General features: G+C 41.8%; 1 protein-coding gene across 2 annotated transcripts in view; it reads right to left on the bottom strand.

Moving 5' to 3' along the window:
- ENAH (ENAH actin regulator) overlaps positions 1 to 12,012 on the bottom strand; it is a 172,909-nt gene that overhangs the window by 32,006 nt on the left and 128,891 nt on the right. The window contains exons 5-6 of one of the 2 annotated variants that reach the window (XM_077811921.1): positions 2,412 to 2,731; positions 316 to 1,122 (exon numbers count right to left, since the gene is read on the bottom strand). In XM_077811921.1, coding sequence (XP_077668047.1) covers positions 316 to 1,122; positions 2,412 to 2,731 — 1,127 coding nt within the window. The remainder of the gene's footprint in view (positions 1 to 315; positions 1,123 to 2,411; positions 2,732 to 12,012) is intronic. The other variant, XM_077811923.1, reaches the window with a different exon arrangement.

Here is a 12,012-nt window from a genome sequence, read left to right as displayed (position 1 = left end):
TTAGGGAATTCTAAATAAACTAATGATGCAGAATTCATCAAATCATCACGACTCAATTGATTCTTGAAAAATAAGACCCAACGATTCTAGATATGTATTTTATATCTTTCACAGAGTATATTATCCCAACTCTTCTTTTCAGAGCTTTATAATATCCCCTATCATCCCTTCAAAAACTGTATTTTGTTGCAGTATTAAGATCATTGCTATGTTCAAAAGTGTTTCATTAAGTCAAGACACTTAAAGGTTTTGATGCAAATTGGTTTTGGGTCCATTCCTGATTAGTTAATTAGTAGCAATAACAGAAAGCCTTACCCTGCTGGGTCGGAGGTTCAATCAGCTGAGAGGCTGCCTGCAAGACTGGCTCAGAAGCAGAGGAGTCTCCCAGCACAGAGTTTAGAGAGTTCTCAACAGAGGCAGGGGTAGCTGCAGAGGGAGAAGGGAGAACACTAGGCTTGGATGAGGGAGTTGAGGCATTAGGGGAGCTAGGAGAAGGCGAAGTTTGAGGTCCAGAGAGTGAGACAGGTGGAAAGGAAGGCAGTGGTGGTGGAGGTGGTGGCGGCGGCGGCAGCGGCGTTGGACCTGAGGTAGAAGGTGAAGGAACTGAGTAAGTTACAGACTCAGGAAGCCCATTGGGAGGAGGAGGAGACTGGGGCATTTGGGACACAGAACTAGAAGCAGAAATTGGGAGGACAGGTCTTGGACCAGTAGCTTTGCCCGGTGGGCTGCTGATCATTACTGGAGGAGATGGGGGAAGTGGTGCAAAACTGGGAGCAGACCAGACAATGGACTTTGTATTTGGGGGCAAAGAAGTTGGGGCATTCACAGGAGAAGGTGGCCGAGAATTTTTGTTCAGAGGACGAGGAACTGTAGCATAATGGGGAAGAACAGGGTGGAAGGCTGAGCCTAAAGATGTAGCAAAACGTGATGCGGAATGCCTTAGTGGCGGTGTAGGGGGAGTGGAAGTCGGTGGTGCAGAGGTCACTACAGCGTAATCCGGAGTGGAATCTGACCCTGGTGCTGATATTGCTTTTGCATATGATGGAGGAGGTGCTGAAGGAGGCTGGCAACTGGAGTATTCAGGAAGTGGTGTGCTAAACAGGGAGTTGTCGAAAGATGAAGCTGGACAGAAGATGGAAAGCAGCAGCAAAGGCAGGATAAAAAAGGAGAGAGAGAAAAAGGGAGCTAATGAAGCAACAAAATCAGCATTCAAACAAAATGTATAAATGTAGACTATAGTTAGTACCAGAGGATTAGGCACAAGTGAAAATACTGTTAGGAAAGTTTTTACATACTATAAAAATCTACTTTTGATTTCATCAACTATTTTTGTGCCAACATTTGAATTTACAAGCACATTCTGGAAATCTAAAGAAATATGGCATAAGTTCTCAAATTCCATTTGTGAAATGGATCAGGCAACACGATTTATTAACTGGTCCTTCCATATCAGCTTTATCTTTGGTTGGTTGCAACTCAAGTGTAGTGATCTTAACATTCATGTTAATTTCACCAATAAAACTAACATATAGGCAGTAAGTAAACCTGATTCTTCCCCTCCCCAGAATAGGGAGATCACTCCACACGAGTAAAAATATTCAAAGCGTAACACAAAAAACAATACTTTCTTCTCAAGCAATTTGTTTTACATTAGATAGTTTAGTTTCAACAGCAGTTGATTTCTCAACAGCAGTTGATTTCTCACATGCACTAAGTTAAGTAATTAATTAAGAAATGCTTAACTATATGTCTCATTACATCAGAAAACAAAGTTAGATCCTGGCTTATTTTTGGATCCTAGCTTGTTGCAGATAGTTTACTACAGGTTATATCTACTGATACATGAAAAACTGATATCTTAATACAAACCATATTAATTGATAAATAAGAAATAAGACTCTTGGTGAGATATCTGCCTTGCAATGTTACCAAGCTGGCTTATGCATGTGCACACTTACAGAGTGTACAGATTCTCTTAAGCCAATGGTGTCATTATCAGAATACATAAAAACGTATATGGTCTTGCTTAATTGATCAAAGTAGACTAGAAAGTACTTAGAAACTTTAATCTTCAAATGGTCATGTCTTCAGGTGCCAACAAATTCAAAAACCTTTTGTGCAATTAGAAAATACAGTGAACAATAAGCACCATTTACCCATTTTATTTCAGTTACTGGAAATTATGACAATTCTAGAGAAAAGGATGTTCTCCTGAGGTCAGACATCCAGAATTATTATAGTTAAAAAAAAAAGAAGCTAATCCTAGAAAAATCAAGAAATATGCAATTGAGAAACAGTTTTTTTTGGTCTTCACATAAATACTTACTGTCAACTCTGCCCTGTCCCACTCCATTGACCAAACACAAACAATCAAGCCAGTACTTGAATACATTCAGTTTTGAAATTCTTACCAGCATTTGAAATTCTTCTCTCTCTCTCCCACTCCAGTTGTTCCCTTTCTAATTGTTCCTGGCGTTCTCTTTCTTGTCTTTCCCGTTCAAGTCGTTCAAGTCTCTCTCGATCTTGCCTCTCCCTTTCTTGTCTCTCCCTTTCTAGGCGTTCTTGCCGCTCCCTTTCTTGCCGCTCTCTCTCCAACTGCTCCTGTTCTAGTCGCTCTCTCTCAAGTCTTTCCCTTTCTAGTCTCTCTCTCTCCAGCCTCTCCCGTTCCATTCTCTCACGATCCAGCCTCTCCCGTTCAAGCTCCTTCTGCCGTTGTTGCTCTTGCAACTGTCTGCAATAGAGAAAACAAGGGAAAGGTTAAACTGGAGAAAAGATGCACGAGTACTATTAAGTAACAAAATATGTGCAAATCTGCTTTACCATTGAAGTTTTTTGTGAGCTCATTTGCCTAAGGCTCCTGTTGTAAAAGGTCTTGACTAAGATAAAAAGGTGGTTTTTAGAACATGTTGGCTAGCATGTGCTAAATCTACAGTAATAGCTGATGTTTTACATATGCTTAAGTACAACTTGTCTTGTCCACATTAGTTTTAGAATGAGAATGAGTGGCAGCTAACACACCTTTTTCCTGGTTAAGACAAGTCCTTAACGACTGCACTCTGTGTTCCATTTTACAATAATTAACTTTGTTTGCTGGCTAAATTTTTCCGAGCTCTTAGTTAAGTTCTGTGTCCATATTTGTTCAGATCCCTGAATGCTGGACCATGTTTTTATAAAACAAAAACAGATTAATGAAAATTTCCTATTAGAATCTAATAAGACAAAAAGCCTTGGATTTCAATCATATATTTAAGAAAGCATTACAATAGCACACTGAGACACACAAATAAGATGACTTATGATGGGACTAAAATTCCACACTATTAAGATTAGAAGGCAGGGGATTGCTTAGAGGTGCTCCAGACTGAAATTGGATGAAGATGAATCAGTCATGGTGCGGTGATACATTAAGATGGTTGAGTCTTTGCTGTTCTTTATTTGATCAGTCAGGACTGCTAATTGGAATTTGCACCTCGCAGCACTAGAACACTTTCTGAAATACCTTTTTTGCTGTCAATTTAACCAACTATGCTGCAATGACAGCCTGGTACCTCATTGAAATAAGAAGCGTAGAAAAGTCTGACCCTGACATATGGGAGGAATTTCAAAAAGGAAACTAGATTGTTAAATTTCAGGTTTCAGAGTAACAGCCGTGTTAGTCTGTATTCGCAAAAAGAAAAGGAGTACTTGTGGCACCTTAGAGACTAACCAGTTTATTTGAGCATGAGCTTTCGTGAGCTACAGCTCACTTCATCAGATACATACCGTGGAAACTGCAGCAGACCTGCTGCTGCAGTTTCCACGGTATGTATCTGATGAAGTGAGCTGTAGCTCACGAAAGCTCATGCTCAAATAAACTGGTTAGTCTCTAAGGTGCCACAAGTACTCCTTTTCTTTTTAGATTGTTAAAAGCTCCTTTCTGTGCAGTTGGTGCAGATAAAGCCCTAGAACATGAAAACAGAGCAATGAAACTCGGGGGGGGGGGGGGGTCATTTTTTGCTCATCTCCTCGTCACATCCAGACCACAGAGTGATGTTGAACTATGAGAGACTTCGGGAGAGTACAAGTGCTTTGTGGCACCACAATTGATGTTTGAATTCAATGGAACTGTTCAAATGTGCCAGGCAAAAAACAATCTAATGTACATCTCGCATGATCTTCCTACACCAGCATCTACTGGCAACATGACCAGTACCTTATGCCTACATAAGCGTAGCAATCATAGATGGTATGGCTGAGGTACAAACTCTTGACAAACCAGAAACTATTAACTCCTGCTGAGATATGGCTGAACACTTCATGATGAGGCTACAGAGAAAATACTGAATATATGACTAATTCCACCTTGTGTTTGACACATATGCACAGGAACTGATTAAAAATATTGCCAGAGAGAAGAGACTCATGGTACAGTGGAGTTGCATCTTATGCAGGGGTTAGGTTCTAAAGTTAGCGCGTAAGGCGAAAATTGCATATAGTCAAATTACCCTTGAAAATCCCTTAAATAGCCCATACAGTACAGTATACTGTACATGGTTTTATGTATACAACCCTGTACAGTAATATGTATAATGTATACAGTAATGTACAGTACATAATAAAGAGTACATATGCAAAATAGAATTTTACAGTACTGTATTTTTAATTACAGGGGGGTAATTACAGGGGGTCATCAGGGCTTGATGTCGATCCAGGAGACGGAGGTGATGGAGAGCTTGGGTGACGGAAAGCGAGTCGTAGACAAAGTGGTTGGCTCTGGTTCAGCTCGAGAAATTGATTGCATAGGCTCATCTGCTGCTGGTTGTTTTTCCTTGAAAAACACAGTGATCGGCAACTGTCGCTGTTGTCTCGAGCTGCTCAAACATTTCTTGATACGGTCTCAAATCATCCGTAATACTAGGTTTGATTTTGAGGCTTTGTTCCATAGAGGGATTGTATTCAGAAATTAAATCATTCAAGTGTTTTGCTGCTTGGAACAATTCAGCAAATTTATGAAGATTCCAACTTGCTGGCTCTTCCTGTTTGTTGTCGTCATCTTCGTCTTCTGTAGACGATTTTATCAGTTCCGCCAACTCTTTGTTAGTTAATGTTTCCCTATGGCTCTCAATTACTTCTTCAATTTCTTCCTCAAGGATGTCGACGAAGCCATCACCACCCACTTGCCTGGCCGCCTCAACAATGCGTTTCACTTCTTTGTCAACAGTCAGGAAACCCTTAAAATCATTCACACATACTTTCCATAGGTTTCACCAACATCCATTGACTGTTTCAGGCTTGATTGCATCCATTGCCTGTTTAATATAAGTGATGCAATCAGCAATGTTGAAGGACTTCCAACACTCTATCACATTAAGGCCTGGTCTACATGGGGGCGGGGGGGGGGGGGGGGGAATCAAAGATATGCAACTTCATCTACAAGAATAGCGTAGCTGAAGTCAACGTATCTTCGATCGACTTAGAATCACTTACTCTGCGTCCTCGGGGCGCGGGATCGACGGCGGCCGCTCCCCCGTTGACTCCGCTTCCGCCTCTCGCCATGGTGGAGTTCCGGAGTCGACGGCAGAGCGATCGGGGAATCGATTTATCGTGTCTACACCAGGCACGATAAATCGATCCCCGATAGATCGATCACTACCTGCCAATCTGGCGGGTAGTGTAGACATGGCCTAAGATTGGGATCAGCGTCCATAGTGCTATGTATCTGTGAGAACGTAAGCCTCGTATACGTGGCCTTGAAACAACGAATCACACCTTGGTCAACAGGCTGGAGGTGGTATGGGGGGGGAGAGGAGAAAGACGACTTCAACGTTATTATGCGCAAACTGCAGGGTGGCCAGGAGCATTGTCTATGATCAGCAACCCTTTAAAGTCAACTCCTTTCTCTTTGAGGTACCGCTTGACCTCCGGAATGAAACGCTTGTGAAACCAATCCAGAAATAATGCTGCCGTTACCAAAGCCTTTTTATTTGATTGCCAGAACACAGAAAGGAGATTTTTGTTCTTGCCTTTTAGGGCACGGGGATTTGCAGCCCTGTAGAGCAAGCCCAACTTTATTAAATGCCCAGCCGCATTGCCACAAAAACAACACTGTCACATGGTCTTTAGCTGCTTTGAAGCCAGGGGCTTGTCTTTCTGATTTCGAAGTGTAAGTGTGGTTGGGCTTTTGTTCCCCCCCACCCCAGAAGAGCCCAGTCTCATCAGCATTAAAAACTTGTTCCAGAAGATAGCCCTTTTCTTCTATGATTTTCTTTAATTGTTTGGGGTAGGCTTTTGCTGCCTCTTCATTGGCAGATGCAGCTTCACCAGTAATCTGCATGTTTTTGAGGTTGAAGCAGTTCCTAAAACTGTTAAGCCAACCTTGGCTGGCTTTGAATTCCTTCTCATCAGAAGGCTGTCCCTCTTCGGCAGGAGGTTTGAACAGCGCATAGAGGCTAAGAGCCTTTTCTTGCAATGTGTTGCCACCGATAGGCACATGTTTATGGTTCATGTCTTCCAGCCATAAGTTTAATGCCTTTTCAGTCTTCACTAAAGTCTTATCATGCACCTGGCTCGTCACCTTAGCAGTTATTGGAGCACTTGATGCCAGGGCTTGATGAATTTCTCTCTCGAATCTTGATGGCAAGGATGCTAGATTCGTTGTGGCTATATTTACGCACCACGCTAGAGACCAACATACCGTCTCTCAGTAAGTCCAACACAGCCAGTTTTTCCTCCAGTGTTCGAACAGCTCGCTGTTTCTTTGGTTGAGCACCAGATGAAGTAGTTGGCTTGTGTTTAGGGGCCAAGTTACACGAAAAATATGTACAGTATCTTTAAACACTAGAATCACACTCAGCGTGGCGAGATGCTCACACTATGAGAGGCATGTGGGAACTGAGACCGACTGAGGGAACAGCAGATTCATGTCTCCCATCTCATGCTCACTCCGGGGCATACGTTCATTGAGTGGAATGGTGGGCGGAATCACTCACACTATTTCCAGTATCTTGTTATTTTTCTTTCTTTCTTTTTCTTTTTTTTTTTTTTTTTTTGCCAAGCACGTATAGTTGAATTTGCGTAAATTAAATGCGCATATGATGCGGCTCACCTGTATTGTACTTGTCCAAACCAAAATAACTGACTCCACAAATATCTCAATACTTGTCTGATACTTGCACAAAGGACAAGTTAACCACATATTTTTCAGGAAAAATGCTTCAACATGCAAGGGGTTATCTGAAGAATTCTGTCATTGCATGGAGTAACGAAGCTGCTGCCTTGCACTGTTCAATGGAGTTTCTTCGTAGTACTCATGAGGAAGCGGACACTAAAATTTTCTTGCATGCCAATGCCATCAGTGCTAGGGAGATGCTACTGAACTCTGGATTTATGCAGTGCTCTCCGAGAGACTCTACCCAAGATTTCCACAAGATTCTGTTTTTATGCCTGCAGCTGGGTAATAGACTCGCCATATCTCTCTGAGATGTGTTCCTATCACTCAGATCATCAAAAGCCACCGCACTGCCAGGTTTCCATACCTTTTCAAGATGTGATACTACTGGAAGATTGGATGGAAAGACCAAATGATCTTACTGGAAGCCATTTGATTCAATCTTTGAAGACTCTGACCCTCAATCTGAAGAGGCCCAGAATGGCTGAGACAGTCACTGATGAAGTCATAAATGCACTAGAGGAGTCCATATGCCAAGTTTACCATTTGAAGACCAACATTACAACACTTGCAGAGTTATACTGGAGGACATTTTCCAGGAAGCTGACAAATGGAAAAAAATTGCCATTGACAAAGAGTGCATTTATACCTGCTAGTGAGAGGGCAAATTATCAAGCAATGGAATGGATCTGGGATGAGCAAGCACATCCAAAACTACTGTCCTCTATCAGTCTTGGAGGATGGACTGATCACACCAGTTGTGTGTGAAATATTACCTGCTCCTGAATCAATCCTTCAGCTAATCAAATGCTTGTGTGCAAAACCACCCTGCAAATGATTGGCCAGCAGCCTATCTTGTATGGAGATATGTGAGTGCAGCATGGATGAAGATCAGTGTGACAACGTGTCTAGTGGTGGTTCCCTAGCAGAGATGACACTGATAATGACTTTGATGAATAAATGTTTTCAGCCCTACACATCAAGGCTAATTTCCCCATGATTATCCAAGGTGAGTATCATTTTTATGTAAGCAATGCATCCTACGTTGAAGTATAATTTTTAAAAGTTGCGTTTTAAACATTTTCTCAAATATATATCTACACACTTGGTTTGTCATGTTTGGTATCACTGTTTGTGGGAGAAAGGGCTTTTGAATGATCCCTAGCTTAGCCTATTTCTAACAACACTATTATCAAAATTTCCACCAATCACAGGACCTGGAGCTGGGAGCCATGGGTGGAGGGGGGCAGAGAGTTCCCACCGCCATACTGCAGAGGGTGACACCGCTGAAATTATGATTCTGTTGATTTTTATTAATCAAATGATACCTTCCTTACTTTTCTCTTACTAACTTGCCCATGGAATGAGATTTTACTATATTATGCTCCCAGACTATTTCACCATTTTCTTTTCTGTGTCTAAGGGACCAGGCCTCAAGTCATACTCTAAAACATATTCGTTTCCCAAGGCCACACAAACTACTGTAACAATTGCTGTTGTTCCTACCTAGTTTCTTTTGACTTGGGGGAAATTCTAATCTACATTTCCAGGGAAGACAGACATGTATTTTTCCCCCTCTGTAATAATTATTAAATCAGACCATTCATGTCACTATTAAATAACTACTTAATAATAATTTAGTTATTCTCTTAGGACATTCTACTCTGGTTGAAATATTACAGAAATGTTAAAACTGTGCCACAAATGCTATATTACAGCCAAAAGTTAATTACAGCATCACTAGGACACAATTATTCTAATTACATTTTAAAATGTGGGTTACTAGAAAACTAATATCTGATTAGCACTGAAAAGTCAAGATGGTGTACTGGTATCTTGGTGCATCACAAAAGAGATACAAGTTAAACATGTAGATATGTTCTTAGAATCATAGAAGGTTAGGGTTGGAAGGGACCTCAGGAGGTCATCTAGTCCAACCCCCTGCTTCAAGCAGGACCAATCCCCAATTTTTGCCCCAGATCCCTAAATGGCCCCCTCAAGGATTGAACTCACAACCCTGGGTTTAGCAGGCCAATGCTCAAACCACTGAGCTATCCCTCCCCCCTAAATAGGACTCTTTCCTATCTGCTAGAATGTGATTGTGGTTTTCAGTTTAGCTTTTTGTTTTGACTAAAATTCACTGGAGTAAACAACGCCTTCCAGGGGTGGAATGGACCAAATTACTGTCTACTATAGATAAATGACTGGATCTAGACCCTTATTCCCTTTCTATAGTAGCATACACTAAATATCTGGTATAGGTCACTTAGAGGAAGTAGTGGAAGGGGCAGTGGAGAGGCCGAAGGATAGAATGCAATACTGTTTGTGGTCCCTGAATACCACAATACACAGGAAATGTCTGTGCAAGGGGTGCATACATGATGATATAAAAATAAGTGTCCTGAAGGTCCAGGGAAACAAACCAATCTTCTGGATCCAGAGAGGGAATTATTTCTGCTAGAATTAGTATTCTGAACCCCTGAGAGTGGACAGAGGTGTTCACTGACATTAGGTTCAGAATGGGTCTCTATCACCCATTTTCCTTCAGGAACAGGAAGTACCAGGAACAGAACCATTTTCCAATGAAGTCTGGTGGGACAGGATTGATCTCCTCTAGTGTTAGGAGGGATTGCACCTCTTGCCTCAGAAGACCTTTGTGAGAAGTAGGGTGACCATATTTTCCTATGCCCAATACGGGACCCCAGGCAAAATTACTCTTATTCAAGCAAGTTCAACGGCAATCAATCAGAACTATGCAGTACAAACATACAAATAAACTGACGGAGCCCATTCAAAAGAAATACTGCCTAGTTAGATTCTTATCTATTTTCCTTCTTATCTTTAGGGTTCACATGGGGAGAGGTGACACGCACACTCCCATACAGCTCTCTCACACAGGGAGTGTGGTGGGGAGGGGTGGTGTTGACTGACCGACCCTCCCCACCCTCCATGCCTGGCTGGGCCCCTGGGACGGACCCACCTCTCCTGGTACCAGGCTCTGCGTCTTCCCAAGGCAACTGCTGGTGGGCAAGCGGCTGGTGAGCAGGGATTTGGCCAGCAGCAGGACCTGACAGTACTGATTGTGGGGGAGACAGAAAATACAGGACAATTTGCCCTTTTTAAAGAAAAAGTAGGGACACCTGCAGGAGGGCTTAAACACGGGACTGTCCATTTAAAAACGGGATGTCTGGTTATCCTAGAAATATGGAAATGAGCATCCTGAAGATCCAGGACCAAGAATCAGTCTCCCTGTTCCAAAGTTGGACTAACTGCTGCTAGAGTGACCATCCTGCATTTTTTATAATTGATGAACTTGAGTGCTCCAAGGTCCAGTATGGGTCTCCAACCCCCCTTTTTCTTGGGTATTAGGAAGTAAGGAGAGTAAAAATCTTTGCCTCGTACTTGCTGAGGTACGGGTTCTATGAGGTACGGGTTCTATCACATGGAGGAAGTGATATATCTCTTGTTGCAATAAACTCTTGTGAAAAGAGTCCCTGAAGAGGGACGGGGAAGGGTGTTGTGGGGAGGAAGAGAGGTAAAATGAATGATACCTATTACGGATGATTTCTGTCACCCATTTGTTGTTTTAAAACCTTCTGCAGATGACAAAACAACTTCAAGCACTGCTCTCTAACACTTTGGACCCAAGAACTGAAGCTTGCACAGACAGAAAAATGCCTCAAGGAATGACCTCACTGAAGTAAATAAAGCATTTAGTGGGCAGGTCTACTGCAGACATTTGAATTAAACAATACACAATGTTTGAAGCCTGACATCTGTCAGTCTTAACAATAGCTCACGCAATACAGAGTCAGGTGTTCTGTCCTAGATCTCCATCATTGGGGATTTTTAAGACCAGGTTGGACAAACACCTGTCATGGATGGTCTAGATAATGCTTAGTCCTGCTTTGACTGCAAGGGACTGGACTAGATGACCTCTTGAGAGCCTTTCCAGTTCTATGATTCTGTGAACAAGGAGAAGTACCTGGGATAAACCAGTCAGGAATTCGAAACAGTGCAAGGTCCCTTTTGGGAATAGACAAAGGTCTAACAGTAAAAATAATAATAATAATCACAAACAAAACTATAATAGTATGAAGAGCATCAGGGACACAGAGATGGCCCTAATGCCTATTGGTTTATATGGAAACGAAGGACATCCAAGACTCAGAGAAAAAATAAAGGGGGATTCTCAGATTTGTACTCCTCACACCACCCCAATGGTTATTGCTTTTCCAGATTATTCCTTGCATGCACCATTGTAGATCCCTAAAAAAATTATATTATATTCCCGGAGGAAAACATAAGTTAAGATGAAGGTTGAGTAACTTAAGGATGAAATGCATTGCCAGCTGTTGCAATAATTCCCCCAATCAAGCATTATAAACTCAGGAAATTCAGAGTTTAAGGTTACACTTAGAATAAATCCAAACATGTTAATAGAGGAAATGCTGTTAAGACACTCAACCTTAACTCCTCCTTAAGTTGTTTATCAGACAAATTTAAAAATGATTTAAAATTTCGTACAGCAACATCAGACAAGAATCCCATAGAGAATGCTACCATGTCATATTTGAAGATATGTAGTATCAACCTTAAATTAAAAACACACCACACAGATTCTGCAATACACCAAAGCAGCAGAAATCAGCCAAAGAGTACTGATGAATCTGGCCCTTAATTTTTAATTGGTTTATCTATTTAAAGGACTATGTTGCAGAGACAGGGAAGAGAGCGGAGTCTCAGAATGTCTGTGCTTTAAGGGCTCCCCCTGCACTCTTGCCTCAATTCCGCAGGTAGTACTGCCTCAATGTGTAGTCTGTTATGACAATATTTCAACATAGGAGATTAAATATAAAAACCAT

This window comes from Eretmochelys imbricata, chromosome 3 (assembly GCF_965152235.1).
Source record: "Eretmochelys imbricata isolate rEreImb1 chromosome 3, rEreImb1.hap1, whole genome shotgun sequence".
NCBI classification, from domain to species: domain Eukaryota; kingdom Metazoa; phylum Chordata; order Testudines; family Cheloniidae; genus Eretmochelys; species Eretmochelys imbricata.
This window is presented reverse-complemented; position numbering and strand designations above follow the sequence as displayed.